Consider the following 23,776-nt stretch of genomic DNA (forward strand, 5'->3'; position numbering starts at 1 on the left):
TGCACAAGGGTCTGAAGACAGGCTGACTAACTGGGGGCATTGAAGGGTATGTTCTAGATCTGGCAAAGGGAAGGCACTGGGGAGATAAACGCACCAAGAATCAGACACAGCCCTCTGAACTCAGACCCCAAGCTTTACCTTGGAGAATCCCCAGATGTCAGGGATACATAGACTCTCTGCACTGGATGGGGAAGGTTCAGCTTATGTGAGCAGGACACATAAGATTGTATGATGATACACCTTCTCCCCGCCCTGTTACCCAGGACTCACTGGTCTCATTTATGGTGAATTACCTTACTGGTTTCCACTTTGATGTATAGCAGATGCCTCTGCTATGTCATCCATATGGAACATCCGATCTGCCTTTGTTCAGTTTAAAAATCTAGTGGTACTTTCCCACTCTCTACAAAATCATATCTACCTTTCTTAGTGGGGCATGAGGCCCCTTGGAAGGAAACTGGACCCCTTCTTCTTTCTTATCACCCTGAGCCCTGTGCTTTAGTCATATTGGACCATTTCAGCATACCTTCAAACGTGCACGTCTTCTCACCATCCCATGCCGTGTCCTTCCTGTGCTCTGCCTAGTGCACTCCTGCTTATCCCTATACCATCCAGTGACTCTCGCCTCCCTTGAGGCCTCCCTTCCCCCATACTGGTATGTTTACAGTCCCTCTCTGAGCACTCTTAATTACAGTATCTTCTGTCAATGGTATGGATGTGGGGTGGGAGTGCTGGGAACAATTATTTGAGATTAATACAGATTCCTGAGAACATGGCGGACAGACAACAGCAACTGCTGAACGCTCTCTAAAGGCTCGGCTCAGAGGCCAGGAATGATGCGGACTAAGGAGATACGAACCAGTAGAGATATGCTCTGCTGACTCAGGAACGAACTGGGCTGAGAGAATCCAACTTGGAATACAGCCCTGGCGCTAAAATAGGAACAGAAAAATCTCGGTGTGGAGACTCGACTCCGCGCCATCGGAAACCGCGGTTTGGATTTCCCGCCGCGCGGCGGCCGGCCACCTCCACAGCGGCTCGGCAAGGAGAGACGCGACCCCCGAGCTCTGGGAACGGGCGTCTGGGAACGGTCTCGGAAACGCGACGGGCAGGAAGGAAGGCTGACTGGTGGCGAGGTGAGCGAGGAACTGACTCCCTACCGCAGTCTGACTCCAGCGGAGGATTTTCTGGGCGCGGGCAGTCCTGTAAGAGCAGGGCGCGGTGGCAACTGCAGCCGCGCATTTCCCTCTCGGACGGGATTGGTGAAAGGTTCCTGGCCGGAGGGACGCTGCTCGTGGACCCCCTAGGCTGGCCTAGCCCAGATCCCAGAGCCTGACGGTGGCCCGGAGGAGCGACCGACTTCCGCGTAGGCTGCTTCCTCCTCAACTCCCTGGGGCGCAGCGGTGGGCGGAAACAACTAGCCAGCGCAATTTGATCAAGCTGTAGCTGACAGGCAGGGAAGCCGGGCCTCCTGTGTAAGATTACATTTTATAAGGAACAGAAAATATGGGGAAGGGAAGCAACAAAAAAGGCTCCTCGACCCCCAATCCTGAGAATCAGGCAATAGTGGACACTGTACCAATATACATTAAGCGCCATTTAGAGAGCCTCATAGACCAATTCAGGAATGAAGTTATCAATGACCTGAAGCTAGAAGTATGCAGAATAGTTAGAGAAATGCTAAGCACCACCCAGGAAAAAGCAGATGGTGGAGTGGAAGAACAGAAAAAGAGGGGAGAATTGCTTGATGGAGAAAACAGAGAAAGCATTGAGTATGTGAAGCAGGTGCAAAGGGACTATCAAGAAATCAAGAAATATACCCAAGACTGGCATAACAGCTTGAAAGAAACTAAGGACAGACTATCTGAATTGGAGGGCAGACTTGAAACATGGGAGAATGAAATGAAAAACTTCTTAAAAATAACAAAGAAACACACAGCAATAATACAAAGACAAGAAGATGATAAGAGGAGCCATAACTTAAGGATTAAGAACATAAAAGAAGAAGTAGGGACACAAACAAGTGAACTACAAAAGCTACTCACAGAAATAATCCAGGAGAATTTTCCTAATTTAGCAAAAGGTAAAGATACTCAAATGTATGAGGCATACAGGACCCCAGCTACCTACAACCCTAACAGAGAAACACCCAGGCATATAATAATAAAAATTCCAGAAATTCAATACAAGAACAGAATATTAAAAGCTGTAAGAGACAAGAAACAGATCACTTACAAGGGAAGACCCATCAAAATTACAGCAGATTTCTCTTCACAAACCATCAAATCACGAAGAGCATGGGGAGAAATAATTCAAGCTTTGAAAGATAATAATCTACAGCCAAGATTGAGATATCCTGCACAACTGTCCCTGGAAATTGATGGAAAAACGAGGTGCTTCCAAGATAAAGAGGAACTGGGGGAATTTGCAACCACCAATCCAACCCTACAGAAAGTATTGCAGGATATTCTAAAAAAAGAAAAATACAAAGAACCCAGAAATAGGGGCGGGGAGGCCACAACGAATAGAGCAGAGACCAAAACGAAGAAGACAAACTGACAGCTACTGACAGAAAAAGAGCTCAACAGAAATGAGACAGAGAAGATTGGATGATAGGAACAGCTTTTTTTTGGAGAAAATGACATCTTAATAGGTAATGCTGATTTAGTACCATCTTGTTTTGAGGTCTCATCTAGCTTTTGTTCTTCTGTCTCCAATGGTCTAAACAGGTTGTATCTTATTGGATTTTACTATGTACGATAATATAAGAAAAAACCTTTTAAAGACAAGGAGATTATACAGAGACCATTGTTCATTTTCTGTTGGTCGATTCTAAATGCTCTGTAATGCTGTTATTCTCTTAAATGGTTATACATTGTTTTGATATACTTAATGCTACAGTGTATGAAGTTGTACTCAAGGACTTCAGGGAGGGAGTCAATATGGTAACTATTTTTGGGTCAGGATTAGCTGGTGGTGAAACACTGTTCTGCTTAAATGGTTATGTTTTGATCTGCCCTGTTTCGCTGTTATGCCCTCTTTTTTTCTCAATCTCCACTCCATTATTTACTTTTTTATTTTTACCCATTTAATTACAGGGAAAAATATAGCAGGATATAATATAGTAACCCACTTCGACTTTCTATTATCTCGATTTGAAGCCCTGTATTACTCTCACCATCTTGTTTTTGACTGAGGTTCCTATATTCTGTTTTGCTGGATAGTATCAGGTTCGAAAGTTTAGGCATCAGCTGAGAAGATAATGAGATTCATTACAACGCCCATTCTCGTTAACTTTCATCTACTTTTGAAGACCTACAATGTCTCCAATGTTTTGGTTTTGTCGGTTTTATTCTTTACGGTTTTGTTCAATTGTATTACAACTAATGATATAGGCAATTCTATTAGAAATAGCGGGAGGCATTAGGGTAACCATTGTTGATCACCTTGTATTATGTTTTTATATTATCTATTATGTCCACCCTTTTGACTTGACCGATTCTGTTCTATTATGTCACATTTGGTTTTACTCTCTTCCAAAAAAGCAACAAGAACCGTGGGAGCAATGAAACCCAAAATGTGTAATAGTCACTGTACAAAAGAGAGGAAAAGAAAGTGCTCTAAACTATATAACTGCATGTATATTTAAAAGTATAAGATAGAAAATGATATCACAGAGTTTTATTGGATCATTGAACAGAACTGTTTGCAGTATCATTGGTGGAATGTCCACTCTACAAGCTTTAATTTTGTGACTTGAACAATTATTTCTAAGATGGCAATATGTAATCCATTAACTAGTGATTTCCTACTGCGCATTTTTTTATTCTGTAAATCTGTATAACTTGTACCCCTTCACTGTTTTTTTTTTCTTTCTTTTCTTTTCTCGTTAAATAAAAATTTAAAAAAAAAAAAAAAAAAAGAGATTAATACAGCATGGTGATATAAAAAAACAGTCCAACTTCTAGTAGGTTTTATTACTGTTTTTAAGTCCTTTTCAGGCAATTACCTTATTGCCTGAGTAGAGGACATACTGCTTTAGAAAAGAGTTTATATATATGTATGTTGCCACCATGTAAGATCTTAAACTTGAGACAGTTACTGTGTTTTTTTTAGTGGGTATCTTCCATCCTTAACATGATGTCTGACCTATGCCAGGGGCTGCTTTTAAACGCCTATAGTCCCCAAAAAATGCATCTTGGAATAAAACTTTACAAGGTCCTGTGTAGATTACAGAGCCTTTACTTCCAGTGTCTCCTATTCACTCTCCCTTCCTCTGCTGTAGCCACACTGGCCTTGTTGCTTTGAATAGGCCCGAAACACTTTAACCACAGGGCCTTTGCACTGGCTAGGTATCTGGTTGAACAAGGACAAACACAAAGCTATCTCCCTATGCCCCTGTAGCTCTGTGCTCATTTTTTCAGTGGACCTTTCCTAAATACTTCTTTTAAAACTGCAAACCTCTCACTCTTGCCCTAGCACTCCCTTCCCCTTTTCTGTTTTATTTCACCCCATGGCACATACTACTGTTGAACACACTACCCACTTTAGTTATCTGTCTGGCCGAAGCAGAACATGTACTACAGAAAAACAATCAAAAACTGAGCCCCCAGGATGATAGGCTTTCAGTTCCTGCCTTTACCTGGTAAGAGAGTTCTGGTAGGTTCCTTCTAATGCAGGCCAGAGTGAAAGCACAATGAAGTAGATTAAGTCCATAGGCTTGGCATCCATCTCCCAAAGTCACAGGGGAATGCACATCGCTCTGGGTGACCTCTGTCCTACCTCTTTTATGTGAGGGTGGTGAAAAGCACATTGAAATGCAAAGGGCAGGTAGCCTGGGAGACTGACAGCAAATGCTTTACACATGTGGTTTCCATAATGAGATCTTCAGCCTGTGCCCCAAGCCAAGAGTATTTCACTTGCTAAACCCTTCCAAAAGCAAAACAACGCAACTCCCCGGGTAATTTGGTAGGAAACGCCCATAAGGGAAAGCCAGAGATGTTTGGGAACCAAGCCTGGGATCTGGAATCCAGGTTTTTCTTCTATGACCTTTGCTCCTGTCATTCTCTCTCCTGCAGGAACATGTGCCTACCTGGCTTCAGAACACTCACGTTTACAGCTGGCCCAGGGATAAAAAAAATATCCTGCTGCGGCTGCTGAGAGAGGAAGAATATGTGGCTCCTCCCCGGGGGCCTCTGCCCACCCTTCAGGTGATACCCTTGTGATACCAGCCAGTCCCAGATCACTGGGCTCACGTTCGCTTGGGACCCTGTTCTACAGCACTCTACAGGTTGAAGCTGGTTGGTGACATGCACGGCTGCTTCTCCGCATACTTCCTCTGTGGCACACTTGCCCTCAGTGACAGGCTGCTGTGCATTCCTTGCTTTGCTGAAGGTGCCCAAGTCTGTCACATGCCTCTGTACAGTCTGATGTGTTCATTCTTGGCCTCTCGAAGCTCAGTAAGTAGATAATGTAATGGGGATACAGCGACAAATGTTAAATGACCACAAACACTCCTGTTGCTACAGGGTACTTTCATGAGTAAGCCAGATGTATGTATGTCCTCAGACCAAACTGCTCCATGTACAAATAATAAAATGTTCACTCTTTCTTAAGAGTGTGTTTCATTTATCTCAAAGGAGATGAGCATATATTAATTTATAATGATATGGGTAGCCACTTCCTAGGATATCAACAAAGCTGCTTAGATATAATATTAGTTAAGTATAACAGACTTCTGTTATAACAGACTAAAGCCAGACACTTAAACACCCATTTTTAACAAAACTATGAAAGCTTTATTCTAGAGAAGTTCTAGAGAATTTTAACAAAATCACTCTATATAGCACATAGCTGTGATTTTAAATGGTGTTACTAGGCTGAGAATATAGCTAAGTGGTACAGCACTTTGCCTAGCATACACAAGTCCCTGGGTTCAATCCCCAACACCACGAAAATCAAACAGTGTGAGTATGGCTCAAAGATCTACAAATATTTGAGAACGTGTATGAATTGACAGGAAATGTGGAATGTAGGCTAGAGTTGTGGTTTAGGAGACCAGTGCTCTAATTTTGGGGCTTCTGCTAACCACCTGTGTGACCTCTGACAAGTCCTTTGTATTTTCTGAGATAGAGGGGACTTGTCTACAAATAACACGATCAAGATATCTCTAATGCCTTAAAAGGTCTGAGGTCTAGGCCCTAAATTCTAAATATTCTTTTGAGGACTAACTGATTTTTTATTTTCATAATTGTCTTTGGGGTGAATTTTTTTTTTTTTTTGTCTTTTTCTTTTTTATCGGTACTGGGGATTAAACTCATGACCACACACTTGCAAGGCAGGCGCTTATGCCGCTGAGCTAAATCCCCAGCCTCTGAGGTGAAATTTTTATACTTCTTTTTTGGGGGGAGGGGTATTAAATTTATTTTTAACTGATTGATAAAAACATAAAAATTGTACAAAGTGGGTACATTTCCTTAAAAGAAACTTTAAAAAATACCTTCAATACCTTTAGTTAATAATTTTGGAAATACATATATGTGCAAGTCATCTGATCTGCAAAAGAAAAACACATACACACATAAAATCTAAATAAATAGTAGAGCAAGGTAGGATGACTTTCTAGCCCAAGGTAACAGGTCAATCTGAAAACTTTTGGAGGGCTGAGAATTACTCCTTTCCCCTTGCTTGTCTATCTAATCTCTTAAACAAGGCTCAACTCAGTCTTATCATGGCTAAAGAACAAGTATTTATCAGTTATCAAGAAGAAAGGTTGCTAGTGAAATTGTAAAGAATATTAGTGTCAGCCCACTCAGCGCATCCCAAGGGAGATTTTCGCAGGTGAGGTCCCAAGGTTAAAGAATGCATGAGTGCATGACATCAGCAACAACAGCAGGCAGCATGGAGCAGAGAAGAGCCAGAGCGAGAGCCCCCAGTGTCTTTGTTGTATAATTCTTATTCAGGTTGTCAGCTCATACTTACATTCTTGCATAGTGCCCTAACCAGTACGTGTGTGTGTGTGTGTGTGTGTGTGTGTGTGTGTGTCTGTGTGTGTTTACCTGTGCTAAGTCATGGTTACCTAACTGTGTCTCACTGTGCACCTGTGCTAGACAAGTGGGGTCACATCCTCAGGTGTCCTTAGATGTCCCTGAGCTTTGAAGCAGCCTAAATGGTTCCCCACACTAGTTTTATTTACTTTGTAACTTAAAGGTCTGCTAGTTAGGGTGAAATTTTTTGTTTTCTGATACTGGGGATCAAACTCATTATCTCGCACTTGCCAGGCAGGCACTTATGCCACTGAGCTAAATCCTCAGCCTAAGATTTTTTTTTCAGTACTGGGGTTCAAATTCACGACCACATACTTGCAAGGTAGGCGCTTATGCTGCTGAGCTAAATCCCCAGCACTTTTTTTTTTTTTTTTAAATAGGAACCTAAAAGAAAACTTGTATAGCTTAAGTACTCATTTGTCAGACATTGTGACAAGAACTTTTAATTCTGTAGCATTTGAGACCTGGAAGAACTGATTTTCTGGATTGGTCAACTCAAAATGGCTGGAAAACACCCCAAACACTAATTTCAAATCTCTTTTCTCTCTTTTTATTTCTTTGGTTCAGGTAACACCATTATTAAGAATCCTACACCCAATAAATGACATTAACATTTTTACTCTGAATTGTTTGTAGTTGGCAGAGATTTAGTAATGTGTTGTTCTCTTTTCTTCAGAGACCTGTTCTGAGCTCTCATTCACTAGTTTTTTCAACTCTTCCTCCCCAAGTGGTTAAGAGAAAAGTCCCTGGTGTTCCACCAATAATTATTAAAGTGTTACAGCTGGTAGCACTGGTAGCAAAAAAACAAAACAAAAAGTACACACATATGCACACACAGGCACACACCTGGACAAGTGATGACAGGTTGGCCCTAAAGTTTCTGTGAGATCTGATGACTACCAGCATCAAAGGAATTTTAACAACTATTTGAGAGCACAGCACTCAGATTAACACTTAGTTTATTTAGATGTCACTATGGTCCTCATGCATTCATCTGTAGGTATTTGAGGGATGGCAGTGGGTGGGGTTGACTTAGTAAAAATAACCCCATGGCTTTATCCAGACCTAAATTTATTTTGGAAGTACAGTGGTGTGGAATGTAACATTAGATTCTTGTTTAATATTTAGTGGTTAATTTAGAATTTTAAATATAATTTTTAATTTTAGAGATTGATTTCAGAAACTACCTGCCTGTCTAGTTAAATTTAACTTCTATATTGTTCAAAGACATTTTGATACATGGCTATAATCGAAGTATTAGACTATTTCTCAGCTCAGTGCTCAGAAAAATTATTGCTGTTGATGTCCTTTCTTTGTTTCATGTTAAATAAATCACCTCCTTAATGACTGAGTTCTTCTCAGAGTCATCTCAGCAAGGGATGCAAATTCCCTGTTTTGAACATTCCATCCTAGTTTTACGATGTTTTTGCCAAGAGTATTTTTGCTAACCCCAACCACTTGTCAACCACCTCATCCACTTTGCCAAACACCCCATTGTCACCACCACCTTTGCCAAATGGATTGCACAGTCTTATGAGCATTGGGAAATAATCCAGAAAGAGTCTCAAAACACAAGATCTTTCTGTTTCTTCTTAGTGAACCCAGAAGAATCAGCAAGATCCACCTCCAAGTAACACATGAAAAGAAGGAAGGTTATACCGTGGGAAAATGCCAGAAAGAAGCAGTGCTTCTCAGTCTGGAGAATTATGTACAAAATTGCAAAATAAATAGATTTATATGAGACCACTGACCAAATAAACAACAAAGTACAAGGATGAAAGAAGGCACTAAAATAACTAAATTTTAAGATTATTTATTCTGTCGTGGAATTTTCTGTCTGGAAAAAACCTAAAAATCACACACACTCTGCAACTTTATTTTTTTTTTTTTCTTTTTCGTTTTTATTGGTACCAGGGATCGAACTCACGACTGCCTGCTTGCAAGGCAGGTGCTTATGCCACTGAGCTAAATCCCCAGCCCCGCAACTTTATTTTATATGGGAGGAAAGCAAGACCAGAGAAACAGTGACTTGTCAAAGTCCACCCTATGGCTAGGACCCAGGTGTTCTGATTTCCAGACTGTAGATACTGATTAGTGAGCCTGAAAAGCTTTTCTAAGCTTTGATGGGAGATTTGCTTGACAAATGACCCAGTGTCTCTCTGAGGGATACAAAGCTTCATGAACATGGGAGGTTTGAGTGAAGATGTGTCTGCTACCTGTCCTCTGGTGGCTGGAGGATTAAATGATCCTGTTGCAGCTTGCTCTGTGACAAATTCTTCAGGGATTAATTAATGCTATGATTATATGGAATATAGGTTTTCTTGAACTAGTTTGGCATATTTATTTTGTACTGATATGTGAAATTTAAAGGGTCTTGACACCTTCCTGGAGCTTAAAGACAAATCTGCTATTAGATCAATTTAGTTTCGTCTGGCCAATTTCCAAAGTATCAATGATGAAAGGAAATTTTATTTTACTTTGCTTATTTTAATTTATTTAATTCACTTTGATATAAGTTCTTACCCTGTTGTCCTGGCTGACCTCAAACTCTTGAGATCAAATGATCCTCCCATACAGATGGGACTATAGGCACCAGCCACCATGCCTGTTAGGGTTTGTGTTAAATACTGTGATAATTAATCTTTCTCTCACACTTCAGATTCTACAAAGGTAGCACTTGTTGGAGTCAGAGCTATGGGGATAGGAGAACATAGGGTCATGTTCTTTCCTCTCCTTTGGGTGGGCAGTGGCTTCAGAAAAGGAGTCTTTTCGCAGCAGGAACATCAACAACACAAAGCAGCCTAGCTGCTCAGACAGCACAGGTGGCATTCTGGGAGACCTTTTACCCACCCAGGGCAGCATGCTCCTATCTCCATACTTCTGTTTGAAAATGTTTCAGGCTCAGTCACAGGTATTTGGTGTGAGCTAGGTGTTTTCATTGACTCACCCACATGTCTGCCACGTCCCCCACCCAGTGTTTGTCCTTTAGTTCTTAGCCTCAAGCCAAGCAGGTGAGACCTACAAGAGGAATAATTAGTGTGCTTGAGTTTTCTACTTAACTTCTCATGGAACCTGTGCATACAGGTATACGTCTCATTTATTTGGGTGATTAGGAAGTGCTACTTGGGCCTTTACTATACAATGAGTCTCGGATCAGAGTGTCCCTGGGAAAAGGCGACCATGCACTGGGCTTGTCCGTTCTTTTCTAAAAACTCCCGGAATTGCAGCCCCCAGATCTCTTGGGACTTGTAAACTAAAACCATGAGAGCACACATTTCTTGCCCTCTGTGTGACCTCCCTGTGCTCTCTTCACCAGGAAAGCACCAACAGTAGAAGGCAGCTGGGGAGAGAAGATGGGGGCAGTAAGCAGGAGAGAACTCCTGCCTGATGGATCCCATTAGGCTTAGTGTGCAAAGCAAGCTGAAATGAAGTAGCTGCTCTGGTATGTGTCCAAAACTGCTGCTCTATTTTTAGTCTCTCCTGTGTGTTTCTTAGTCCTTCCTTGTTTGCCTGGCACCTGGATCAGCAGCAAAACATGGAACCGAGCCATTCATTTGTAAAACTGGAAGGAAGGAGGCCATTGATGCAGGGCTTGTTTGTTGCTGAAAGGGAAGAGGGACCTGGAATGTTAATGAGGGTGGCTCTCTGAAGCATGCCTTCATGGTTAGCAAGGAGTTCAAAGGAGAAGGCAGCCTGGGTCCTGTGCTGAATAAATGTGAACTGTTGATGGAAGGAAGGAGAAATCAATTATGCTGTTGCAGGCTTCCATGTCATTGTGTTGGAGCTGTTAGAAAAGGTAGGACAAGGACCAGATCTCAAAAGGAAACAAAGCCACATGGCCTTCAAGTATAACGAGTTTGCCATGGCAACTGATGGAAATGAGCCTCCCAGGCACCAAGCAGGTGTGTTATCGTACAGAATAAACATACTTCTCTCACTCCCTGGCTTTTACAATAAAATGTGTGTTTGGATTACTTTCCCCTCCTCTTCGTTACCCAGAGAAGTTGGCTGTTGCTCAATCAGCCCCAGGCTCTGGTGAGGGAAATGTAATCAGTGTTATCAAAAGGCTGCTTTTGAAAAGGCTGGCGTTTGGCTTGGCTGCCAGCCTCACTGCTGTGTGGCAGCTGAGCCACAAGTACCTGGCCTGGCCTTTGCCACCTTCTACAATATCCTCCACAGAGAGCTGTTTGCTCCTGCGTTTGCTGGAGCTCTCAAAAGGCTGTGGTCAAAATCTGCTGGTTCTGAGGAGAGGAGAAATGTGTTTAGGGGAGATTGGGGCCTGATCAGGTTTCAGCATCCTGTATTATCTAGGGTATGGGCCAAGGTTTCCTTGAGTTCAAGGATGTGATTCTTTTAATCTGTTGCTATCTACGAAGTTCCATTACTCTGAAACTATAGAGTGCTGCTGTTCCCCTGAGTCTGAAATCCTCCTCAAATGGGTCTGGACTGGTAGAATCTCATGTCTGCAATATACAGAAAGTATAGATATTTTATAAGGTCCTCTCAAGCTACAAATGAAAACTGAAAAGTTTTAATTTGTATAATGCCAAGCAAAGATAAAATAGAATAGTCATATTTTTGTTGTTCTTATTTGTGACTAAAAAGAACAGCCTCTCTAGCTTACAATTGATTTTCAAAAACAAGATGCTTATTCTTGATGGGCTCCTAGAACACAGGTGGTTTCTAAACACGATTATAGAAAACAACTGATGTGAGGAGAACTTGTGCAGCCAGAGCCAATCAATTTGGTGCAAAACTGCCAAGCAGCAGGTTATAGTCAGCAGCACTAAGCCTCTTCCCTGCTTTTGCCAGGTCCTAATCTTACTCCAAAGAGAAGGCTAGCTCTCTGGCCTGCTTTGCTCATTCAGCCCTATCTTGTAGAGAATGTCCTGGATACCCTTTTACATGCTACCTTACCTTGACCATAATAAGAAAATGACAGCTGCCCGAAGAACTGATCTGAGCTCTGGTGTCAGGTGGTAAGGATCATACACGCCAATCCTCCCAGCAAAATAGTATCACAAGAGGTAAGCATTCCAGTTACTCCTGAAGCAGGAGGACAGAAAGTTTAAGGTCAGCCTGGGCAGCCCAGCAAGATCCTACCAAAATAAAATAACAAAATAAAAGGAAGGGCTGGGAATATAGCTCAGTATCTGCTTTTTTTTTTTTTTTTTTTTTTGTCTTTTTCCTTTTTATCAGTACCAGAGGTCGAACTCACAACTGCCTGCTTGCAAGGCAGGTGCTTATGCCGCTGAGCTAAATCCCCAGCCCCCCCCCCTTTTTTTTGAGATAGCATTGCATTATGCAGTTCGGGCTGGCTTGAACTCACTTTGTAGCCCATGCTAGCCTTGAACCTGCAGCAATCCTCCTGCCTCAGCTTCCCGAGTATTGGGATGACAGGTGTGTGCCACCATGCCTGGCCTGCTTATTCTTAAAGCAACCATAAGAACTTCACTCAGATCACACTCATATTTTATGCACACATCTAACAAGAGCAGCTGCCTGTTTTCCTAAACTACATAGGTTAGAAGTTGCAAATTTAAGATTACAGGGAAAAAGTAGTTGACTTTACGTTTGCCAAGCAGGTACTTATGCTGCTGAGCTAAACCCCTGGCCATGAAATATTTTGAAGCCTGAAAATCAAATAATTTTTTAAAAATTGCCAAGTAATATTTAAAATAGCAATTACACATCTAATTTTCACCTTGATCAAGAGACAGCAATAGCTTCAATGATTTAACTCATGCACTACAGCAATAAACTTCCCCTCCAAAGTCTCAGATAACAGAACAGTTCTCACAAGTGACTTGTTTTTAAAATAAAGTCCTTAGTCATCTGGAAAAGGTTACATCAAATTTTGTATGTTTTGTTTGAGGAAGTCATGCATCTCATTGACTAGGTGTCTAGATGTCGCTCCATCCTCCACCCCCACCCCACCCTGCCCCCAATGGCTCTTTGGCCATAAGTGAGGCTTTTCTGAGCTGGTTGAATGCAGGGAATGCAATGCTCAGATTAAAGGTGTGATACTGAGATCAATGGTGTGTGATTCCTAAATTAGTCCACTGATTGGTTTAGCAAAGCTCCAGGTGTAGATAATGGGACAGCCCACCCTGAGTATGGGTGGAACCAGTGGAAAAGCAGGTAGCCTGGGGAGGAAAAAAAGGGAACAGTGAACTACTGCTGCAGCTGCTCCCAGCTTTGCTGGCTTCTGCCTGCTTGCCATGGACTATTTCTCCTCTGTAATGTCTCTCTGTCATGCCACCCTAACTTACAGCTGGCTGACTATGACCTGAAACGTCTACAAACTGTCACCTAAACAGACCTTTCCTCCCTTAACTTGTGGGTTTTGAGTATTTTGTCTCAGTAATGAGAAAAAGTAACTAAGATAGTTTCCCTAATGTGAGGCCAGTTCACTCATTCCATTCAAGGACAACACTAGAATGCTCAGCCCTCCCACTCTCAACCAGGAACTGGCTCAGCCTGTCTTACACAGCCTTATCAGGGCTCAGTTCACAAGAGAAGCCCAAGATTTAGGTCCTCCAGAAACCAAGGCAGATTCAGCCAAGGAGGTATTGGGGTATGTCACTGTGTTCAATAGGCAGCTACCCAGTGCACTTCTGACTAAGATTGGCATTCCAAAGCAGGCTAGGCCTTTTCACATTGGGTTTTTTTTTTTTAAATTTATGCTTCTAGGGGCTGGGGATTTAGCTCAGCGGCATAAGCGCCTGCCTTGCAAGCAGGCAGTCGTGAGTTCAATCCCTGGTACCGATAAAAACGAAAAAGACCAAAAAAAAAAAAAAATTTATGCTTCTATATTTGGGTTTTGGGTACCAGTTTATCATTATTCTTTGAAAAGACACATGACACAGGAAATCCCTGACACCTCAGTGTGAGTATGGGAGGTCTAGTTCCATCATGCAACCATTTCTAATTTAAAGAGAGTTCAGCAGCATGCACAGAAACTAACAAATCAGCAACCAATCTTCAACTCCCAATTAGATGCCTACTATGTGCATGGAAATGCACTTGGTATAAGAGGAGTGACGCACATTCTTCCTGGTATGCAATTATTCAAAACCTAGGTGAGGAGATACAACACCTTAATTGGAACAGATCATTAACTACCCAAGATAGGGTAGGTAAAGTTGAAGAAGTGAGACAGCTGGTCTCTTTGATTCTCACTATGACCCAAAACTCAGCTCAGTTTCAAGGTCAGATTTTCAACAAAGCAAGTGAAAAAAAAAAAAAAAAAGCCGATGACTGCAGATTTGTCCCTATAAACAGAAAGTCTGCTTACAAAATTTACCTTTTAGTTTACATTAAAAGTTCCTATAAGTCACCATATAAATGAGATGAGACATTAAGAGGTAGAATGTAAGAAATGAGACAAGCATATAAAAGCACTGCAGAATGTACATATTAAACCAATAAATGACAATGCAGTCCCCAGGGCATTCATCACTCCTGTCTACAGAGAATCCTAAAAGGCTAAGCCAGATGTGGTACATGGCACACCTATAGTCCCAGGGTGCTGGGATTCACAAATGCAAGCCCAACCTTCATGATTTAGTGAGACCTTGTCTCAAAATTAAAAAGGGAATAAAGGGAAAAGGTCTGGGTTCAATCCCCAGTTTTAAAAAAAACAAGCCAGACAACACTCCAGCAGGTAAGAAAGTGAAGTGATATTTACACTGCAGCCTTTGCAGCTGGAAGTCAGAAACCTGGCTGGTGCCAAAATCAGCTGGGACAGAGCAAATAGGATTTCTGCATTCTGCTTAGTAGAAGTATGGGAAATGTTTGAAGTTGAGCCTGTCAGCAAAATATACATAAATGAAAAAGAAAGCAGAAAATTATAATTTGCAGGAATGGGCAAAGAAACTCTGAGAATGAACATTGTTGTTTCCCAAGTTACCCAGACAAAATTTTGGGCAGAAAACACTGTTCAAGCTGAGTCTGTGACCTGCTTTCACAGATTCAATGTGCAGCTTTTAATCAGTCATATAGGGTTTGAATTTCAACTCGCTTACAAGTCATGTGTCCTAAAGTGTGTTATTTTGCCTTTCAGTGGCAGCCAGTGGAAACAACCACCTCCCAGGGAGGTTGTCAGAATAAAATAGGATGGAAAGTCTTAGAATTGTGCCTGGGATGTAATAACTACTGAAAATTGTTTCTTCTTTTCTTGCCTTTTCATCTTGATTTCTATCTTACAGTTAAGAAATATTTGGTGTGTGTGTGTGGGGGGGGTGGAATATTCATGAACAATGAATATTCTTTTTTCCAAAAAAAAGTCAAACAGCAAAGTCCTAACAAAAAAACCTTTCATTTAAAAAATGAAGCCTTCCAAGGTTAATAACATAAAAATTTTCATCTGGTTTGTCTTCTTTGTAAGGTCTGAGAAAGTCCAGTACACAGTCATAGTGCAATCCCTGCTCTGGTGACAGCCTTCTCCCTGCTCACATCCAGTTAAGGAGCAAGACTCTCAGCAGCACTGCTAGAATGATTCATGGGATAACATATCAAAACTTGGCAATGATGCTTGACTTTTAAAAAAAGTTACTTTAGAGAGTCACAGTGGGGCCTTAAAAACAGAATAATGGATTTGAAAGTATTTTGAAAAGTAACTTGAAAGGCAGTATTGTGCTAACGTTATACTTATTATTAAAAAGGGAAAATCTGAATTCAAACTGGGAACCCTGATATGCTTGCTCTCCTTTAGTTCTGCTTTTCTAAGAAATGAAGTCTCTCTGTCATCTCCAACATAGCCTGCCCAGTAGACTAACTGTCATGGTTTATGTCTGTGGCCCCCAGGCCTCATGAATTTGCATTATGCATTTGTGATTGGTTCATTGTCTAGGCATGGATTGGGGGTGTGAGTGCTACAGTGACCTAGGGATGGAGCCTGGATGTGATTTAATGGCAGGAAGAAGGTGTGTTGCTTTCTTGCTGGTTTCTACCTTGCTGTTTGCAGCCACCATGAACTGTGCCCAGCCATGCCACCCTGCCTTGGAGCCAACTAAGTATGGATTGAAACCTCCAAAAACTGTAAGAAATAAACTTTTCCTTTCCCAGCTTGGTGCATCAGGTATTTTGTCTTAGCGACAAATAAAGTAGTAACTAAAATATTAACCAAGGAGAAAAAACCAGGGCTGCACAAGCATCCTTCATTTAAAATGAAAGAGAATTACCATATTGGTTCTGTATCTCAAGACTTTTTTTCTCTTTTCTTAAGAAAAAAAGTTCTCTTGAAAGACCTATGTTGACTTAAATAATTTTCATTATATTGTAAATGTATAATTAGGTATAAATGCTTTGTGCTTGTAGCTCACTAAAAATCATAGGAACACAAAGAGGAAAAGTTCTGGAGATGCACTGTGTAACAGTGTGAATATACTTAATACTATTGAACTGTATGTTTAAAAAATGGTTGAAAAGATACATTCTACATTTTTCACCATAATTTTAAAAACTAAAAAAAACAAAAAATCAAAGCAGGGTGTGATGTACACATCTGTAATCTTAGTACCAAAAAACCAAAACACAAGGTGAAAGGGTAACATTTTACTGAAATGAAATAGTCAGTTTGATTTGTCCATGTAATTAAAAAGCATAATATGAAAAGCATTACATGGTACTTGTATGCCATTCAATTGTTGGTTTACATATTTGATTGAGTATACAGACAGTTATTTGATAAATACACATTATCATCACTATAGTTTTTTCCTCCCATAGGTTACTTATTTGGAACCATCAGTTCATTATTTTGATCAGAACAATTGATTTAAAAGTTATGTATTCCAGACTATAATATTGATAATTTTTCTTTAAGTTTTCAGTAAAGAGTTCTTTGTGGAGAATGTTTGCAAGCTGGTATGTCACCCAAATGTAGAATGAAACCAGTGTACCTGTTTGTCACCTGTGTGGGAGACAACTCCAGTGACTCCCCTTGAATGTAAAATAATTACTGCAACTTTGATTATTTGGAGACTTACTCCATTATACTGATATGTAGAGAGCTGGCTATGGTATTTCCTTTTCTCTTCAATTGGCTGTAAGCATTGCAAATAAGGCTAGCTGAGGTACTGGTATGTAATCTCTAAAGCTGACAGTCCTATTTCCTTGCATAGAGTTCTCTTTGTAAAGGATATGAACACAGCCATGTTAGAGCTAATAGCTCCAGGAATGTCAACTGGGTAGGAGCCTCAAGGTAAAGAGGCTATGACTCCCCAGGGCACAAGAGTTTGCATATCAGAAACCAAAGTGATAGCCTCCCAAAACAATGCAGTTGCTACCTTAATTAGATTATCTGAATTGATCCTTCTGGTATCTTTATCTCTGCAATTTGCAGAGATGCTTTTCTCCCCACCTGGCTAGCCAGCTCAGGTTACTCACATAATTTCCACCATCCTCACTGTCACTCATCCCTGAGCCACTCCCCTTCTTTGCAAGATGATAAATTCTGGGAGAGGACTAGGATCAGGGCCTTTGTCTGCACATCCACACGGGGATTAGATTGAGGATCTCTTGGCTGCTTTAAACTTGGAATATGTCTTGGTATCTTTACTCTTGTTGTGGGTTGCATTAGTGGTGGTGGATTGGAATTAACTTGCTGGGATTCCAATAACATCTCAATGGGATTACAAATATAACTTTTTGGATTGTGAGAAAAACCAGAAAGAGGATTACAATACTTGGATGATTGTACACAATATCTGGGATTACAATAACCTAAGTAAATGAGCTACTGTTCCCGGCTTCTCTTGAGTTCAGCCTCTGCTACCACGAGCCTTGTAGTGACTCAGCAGCCTCACTATGTTTCTCTACCTGAACTCCTGTAAAATTTCATTTAAGTTGGGCACCATGATTCATTTGGTCTTCATTTTACATGAATGCATCATTTACATATTAAATTGACCTTGTACTATTCTTATAATTCTGTCTCAGGTAAAGTACCATGGTTGTTTTCATGATGGAAAATCAAAATCAATTTATTAAAGAAATCAAGAGACTAAACTGTTTTACTGAAAAGGAGCAGTTTTAGCTTTAAAAGTAGTAAGATAATTCAATGTTTTCTTTTTACCAAACAATACAAGACAGTTTTTGTTATTTTGATGCCAGGAAATACCAAAAGAATGACTATTATTATTATTATTATTATGTCTTTTTCCTTTTTATTGGTACTGGGGATTGAACTCACGACTGCCTGTTTGCAAGTCAGGTGCTTATGCCGCTGAGCTAAATCCCCAGCCCCCAGAATGACTTTTATTAACACATTAAAAGTTAAACATTACTTGTGTTCATATAGTGCCAACTCAATTTTAACACAAAGAATGACACTAAAGTATGTGGCTGTATAATGAATATCTCAGGTGAATCAGATAAGCATATATTATATAACTATTTTTTAATGTCATTATGGAAGTGAAAACATATCATTACTGATGGATATCAACAATATATCTATTGATTTCTCTCATTTGAGGGAAAACTGGTATTATGCTCACAGATAGTACAACTCTTTAAAGAATTAGAATACCAAGAGTCAGACATGGTAGCACACACCTGTAATCTTAGTTACTTGGGAGTTTGAGGCAGGAAGGTCACAAGTATAAGGTTAGCCTGGGCAATTCAGCAAGACTATCTTAAAATAAAAAATAAGAAGGGATGGATAATGGTAAAGCATTTGCCTTGCACATATGGGGATCTGGGTCCAAAGCTCAGTACCGAAAAAAAAGGGATTAGTATACCAGAAAAATGGGATAAGGAGGGCATTCATATGGTGTGAAGCCTAGAGGTGGCTTTGTCAATCTAAAGCAGAACCAGAAGAGTATCCTTGCAGAGAGGTATCCCTGGTTCGGGGCGTCAGAACCAAGGAGGACTGAGAGGAGGGGGCAGCACAATGTGCTGGGTATTTCCTCAGGTGCGCTGAGGACTAAGGTGTAACTCAGGATAGGCTGGGGCCCACATGAGGTAAAGGAGTGTTCTTTGAAAGTGATAGTCTGGTGTGCAGCGTTGGATCCCAGGGAAGTGGAAGAGGGTCTATACAGAGAGGTGCTCAATGCAGGATGTTTGAGCCTATGTGGGCTAAGGGAAGTGTCCGGAAAATGGCCTACTGCAGATGTTTCAGCCACAGCAGAAGTGCCAGAGTAAGATCCAAGAAGAAAACATTGCCGATTCGGTGATATTCCTGCCAAGTTAATCATGAGAACATATCACACAAACACAAATTGATGGACGTTCTACAAGAGAGATATTCTTCAAAAGTGGTTAGGGTACAAAAAGTCAAGGAAAGACTGAAGAACTATTCTATACCAAAACAGACTAACGAGACATGACCCATGATTATAACTGAATCTTTTCTGTACTTTATAGTACATTATTGGGCAGTGCAGAAATTTGACTAGGATCTGAGTATTTGACCAGAATGTATCAATGTTACTTTCCCAATTCTGATTTTTTTTTTTTTTTTGTCTTTTTCCTTTTTATCGGTACCAGGGATCGAACTCACGACTGACTGCTTACAAGGCAGGCGCTTATGCCGCTGAGCTAAATCCCCAACCCCACCAATTCTGATGTTTATCTTGGAGTTATGTAGGAGAATGTCATATTAAAAAAAAAAAAAAACCATGTATCAGATAAAAGGAGTGATGAGGAAATCAAACTGGCAATTTCTTTTCAAATGTTTCAGTAGAAGAAAAGATTTTTGTGCTTTTCTTACATCTTCTGTGAGAAATTGAGATTGTCTCAGATGAAAAAAAAAGAGAGTCTGCCAGGCAAGGTGGCACATACCTGCAGTCCCCACACTCCAGGAAGCTGAAGTAGGAAGACAGGAAGTTCAAGCCAGCCTGGGTAATTTAGTGACTTAGGAATACTTGGTCTCGAAATTTTAAAAACTATAAAAGGGCTGAGGATATAGTTCAGTGTGAATGCTCTGGGTTCGTTCCCCAGTACTGTAAGAGAAAAATGAAAGAGAGAGAGAGAGAGAGAGAGAGAGAGAGAGAGAGAGAAAGAAAAAGAAAGAAGAGAAAAAAGTTGTATAATTAAGAGAACCAGAGAACATTCATACGAAGAAATATGTAGCTATTAAAATAGTTTGGAAAAATATTAATGATACACTGAAAATTTTAAAAAAAGAATATAAAAATTGATGGTATGGAAAAAAGTATGGTAAACTATGTAGAAACATTACACAAAATTATAAGAAATTCCACATTAAGTACTCATTATGTACCAGATACTGAACTAAGAAATTTGTATGTTTTATGTCATTTAAATGGGGCTGGGGATTTAGCTCAGCGGCATAAGCGCCTGCCTTGCAAGCAGGCAGTCGCGAGTTCGATCCCCGGTACCGATAAAAAAAAAAAAAAAAAAAAAAAAAAAAAAAAAAAAAAGACAAAAAAAAACCACATTTGTTTATGTCATTTAAATTTCACACTAGTCCTTACTAAGTGTGTGTTACTAGTTTCATACATCTGAAGTTCAGAGAGACTAAATAATTTTCTCAGGTTCTTAACTAATCGATGATACTACTCAGAGAAAAGACTGAGGGAAAAGTGCCCAAAATGCTAATAGCTATAGCCTCTGGGCAGTGGGCCCATGAATGACTTTTAGATTCTCCTTTTGTAGCTTTTGGTATTTCCGAATTATTCACAATAGCATGTTGCTTTTGTAATTAGAAGAAAGAGAAAGCTGTCATTTTAAAAGAAAATCACTATTGTAGAAAAGTGTTGTAACAATATGCTGATTAGTCACAACCATATCTAACAACAATATTATCTCTTAGCAGTGACTATAGTGGTGATTTTAATTTAAAACTTTTTGATTCTCTATAATTTATTAAATTTCTTTAATTTTCAGTCAACAAATAATGCACATCTATGATTTTATAATAAAACAACTTTAAATAAAGCAATATATAAGTCCAAAATTATAAAATTTTAATTAAAAAAAAAAACAGGAAGGAAGGATACCTATGCTTAGGAAAAAATGTTTGGCAGTTGTGTCAGTGAGTTAGAAATCTTACCTTCTCTTTGTATTTTTCTATGTTTTCCCAGATTTTCACATGTATTACTTATATATCCTATTCTTAGCTGTCTCGATATCTAGAACAGTCCCTGGTACATCATAGGATTCCAAGAATATTTGTTGACTGGCTGGATATAGAATCACATGCCTATAATCCCAATTACTTGAGAGGCTGAGGCAGTAGGATCATGAATTCAAAGTTAACCTGGGCAACTGGGTGAGGCTCAAAATGAAATTTTACACAAAGCTCTTAGAATGTAGCTCAGCAGTAGAGTGCTTGCATCGCATATATGCATTGCAAACAAAAATATAGATATACAGATATCGTTAAGAAAATGAATGAATGCTGTTGAGCACAAATACCCCCAAAATGTAATTTCAAAAAATAGTATTGATTTTTTATTTATTCCCTGATGGTAACTATCAACTTATATCCAACCTATGTTCTTCTGTACTCAAGAAGATGCAAGAGAAATCCAGTTAGGAAGGAATTTTAGTTGTTGCTGAGTTTCAGAGATGGGGAAAGACATGGTTCAAGAAGATAAGCTGAGAAGCGACAGGGAACTTAGTCAGAGGACCACCACAGTGTCATTTTATAGTATTTATTAAAATTTCCATTCAGGGGCTGGGGATTTAGCTCAGCGGCATAAGCGCCTGCCTTGCAAGCAGGCAGTCGTGAGTTTGATCCCTGGTACCGATAAAAAGGAAAAACACACACACACACACACACACACACAAATTTTTCCATTCAATCTATTTCCAGAACAATTGGAGGTGACACATCACTATAAAGTATACATTCACTAAAGACTGCCCTCATTTTGTAAGAGCTGTTTCTCCGTAGTAGGTTTTTTTTTTTTTTTTTTTTTTTTGTCTTTTTCCTGTTTATCGGTACCGGGGATTGAACTCAAGACCGCCTGCTTTACAAGGCAGGCGCTTATGCTGCTGAGCTAAATCCCCAGCCCCTTCTCCGTTGTTCTAATGGCTAATTGATTGTATCACCTTGAAAAGTTTAGTTAAGAGAAGCTTAACTAAATCAACTCAGCAATTCTACACCCTAGGATGTAGAGGACCCTCCCTAGAGCAGCATGCCATCTGGATGGTGTAAAGGGAAATGAAGGAGGACAGCTCTGCTTCTGTTCCTTGGAGGACACTCTTTAGCTTCTGGTTCCAGCATGAACTCTTCAGCCTTCTGTCACAGACTCATTGGCCTCCTGATAGGAACTTGCACAGTATACTGCAGTGAGCTCCAGACCTAGACTGGATCCTTCCATTTCTAGTGTGTAGACACTGCACTCTTCCTCATCCAATGCTGTGGCTGACCATTGTATGCTAATCTTGCAATTTCTTATACATTTACATATCTGGTGTTCTGTTTCTTTAGTAAAACCCTGACTGATATAGTAGTGATATCTAAAGTTTATAAGAAATGGAAGAATGGGGTAAGGTTTGGGATGATCCAGTCATAAGCTCCTATTTTTCTTGGAATTATGAAACAAATTTCTTAGGTTTATAAATTTATTCAGACCATAAACTCTAAGAAAGAGGAAACATAAAGCTAATATGGAGGAAGAATTCTATGAATTGAGCTGACTACAACTGCATTTCCACTTTACGTCCAACTTCCTAAGTATTTATAGAAGGTTATGTGCTATGATGGCATTGCCAAAGTTGAAGATTCTAAAAGCCTAAAAATGTAGTTTATATGTATACATAAGGGTCATCAGATTATTAACAAATCTTTTGAAGTAATCCATAAATCCTCTTTCTCTGAAACACTACTATTGAATACATTAACAAATTCTGTTTACTTACCTTCAAACTACAGTGTGTGGAGTGTGACCACAACTCTTTACCTTGTATGACCGAAAGAGCCTCTTCACTGCTCCCTGCTTCTACACTTGGTCCCCTTACATTTCCTACTCAGCAGGCATGACCAGCTGTTAAAAACCACGTATTTACACAAAAGCCACAACTCTTACAATTAAGCCATGCCTGCTATCCCCTGACTGGTATCTCTCTCACTTTATTTTCTAGTTTTCTTCTTGTTTACTTCATGCTGGCCACTCTAATCTCTTGCTTTTCTTCATTCATGTCAGGTATACTTGGCTTTTGCAGTCTATTTTGCAGGAAGCTGTTCCTAGCCCTGTTGGGAGCCGCGTCTGTGATAGCTCGCCATGCGCGGCGGACGTGCGGCCTGTGGTAAAGAGCAAAGCCTGAGGTAGATTACCCCTCCCATCGAATATGTTTCCTGCTTACCGCGTAAACAACCCGCTCAACAATATAGTCTGCCTGGCAACTGATGATGTTAGCCAATCAGCTTGCCTTGCTTACTTTAACATGATTGGACACTGTACCCGTATATATACCGGTGCCACCCCTGGGCGGAAGAAGAAGCCAGGTAGAAGCCCAGAAGTAAAAGCCCAAAAGGAGCCGCGGAGAGCGGACCGGTAGAGGCTTTGGGGCAGACTGAAGCACAAAAGGAGCCGCGGGGAGCGGACCAGAGGAGGCTTCAGCTGGGAGAACCCAGGGCAGGCTGTACGGAGAAGGAAAATAAAAAGAAAAGGTTGTCCACTACCAGACTTTGTCGTGTGTCCTTCCTGCCGGCCGGGAGCGGACATCGACATTTGGAGGCCCGCCCGGGGACTGATCACCCCCGAGACGTGGAAGTGGACAACGCTCCAGTACAGAGCTGCGAGACAGGT

General features: G+C 40.5%; 2 protein-coding genes across 8 annotated transcripts in view; one reads left to right on the forward strand and one right to left on the reverse strand.

Moving 5' to 3' along the window:
- The window catches only part of Traf3ip2 (TRAF3 interacting protein 2), a 40,918-nt gene extending 35,303 nt beyond the window's left edge, over positions 1–5,615 (forward strand). For all 3 annotated transcript variants that reach the window (XM_063252368.1, XM_003466501.5, XM_005002220.4), the window contains one exon: positions 5,079–5,615. In XM_063252368.1, coding sequence (XP_063108438.1) covers positions 5,079–5,225 — 147 coding nt within the window. In that variant the 3' untranslated portion in view covers positions 5,226–5,615. The remainder of the gene's footprint in view (positions 1–5,078) is intronic.
- The window catches only part of LOC111755825 (uncharacterized), a 166,240-nt gene that overhangs the window by 85,257 nt on the left and 57,207 nt on the right, over positions 1–23,776 (reverse strand). The window lies entirely within an intron of this gene.

The sequence above is a fragment of the Cavia porcellus genome, unplaced genomic scaffold (genome assembly GCF_034190915.1).
Source record: "Cavia porcellus strain 051 isolate PalLab524CR breed Dunkin Hartley unplaced genomic scaffold, mCavPor4.1 scaffold_7, whole genome shotgun sequence".
NCBI lineage: Eukaryota > Metazoa > Chordata > Mammalia > Rodentia > Caviidae > Cavia > Cavia porcellus.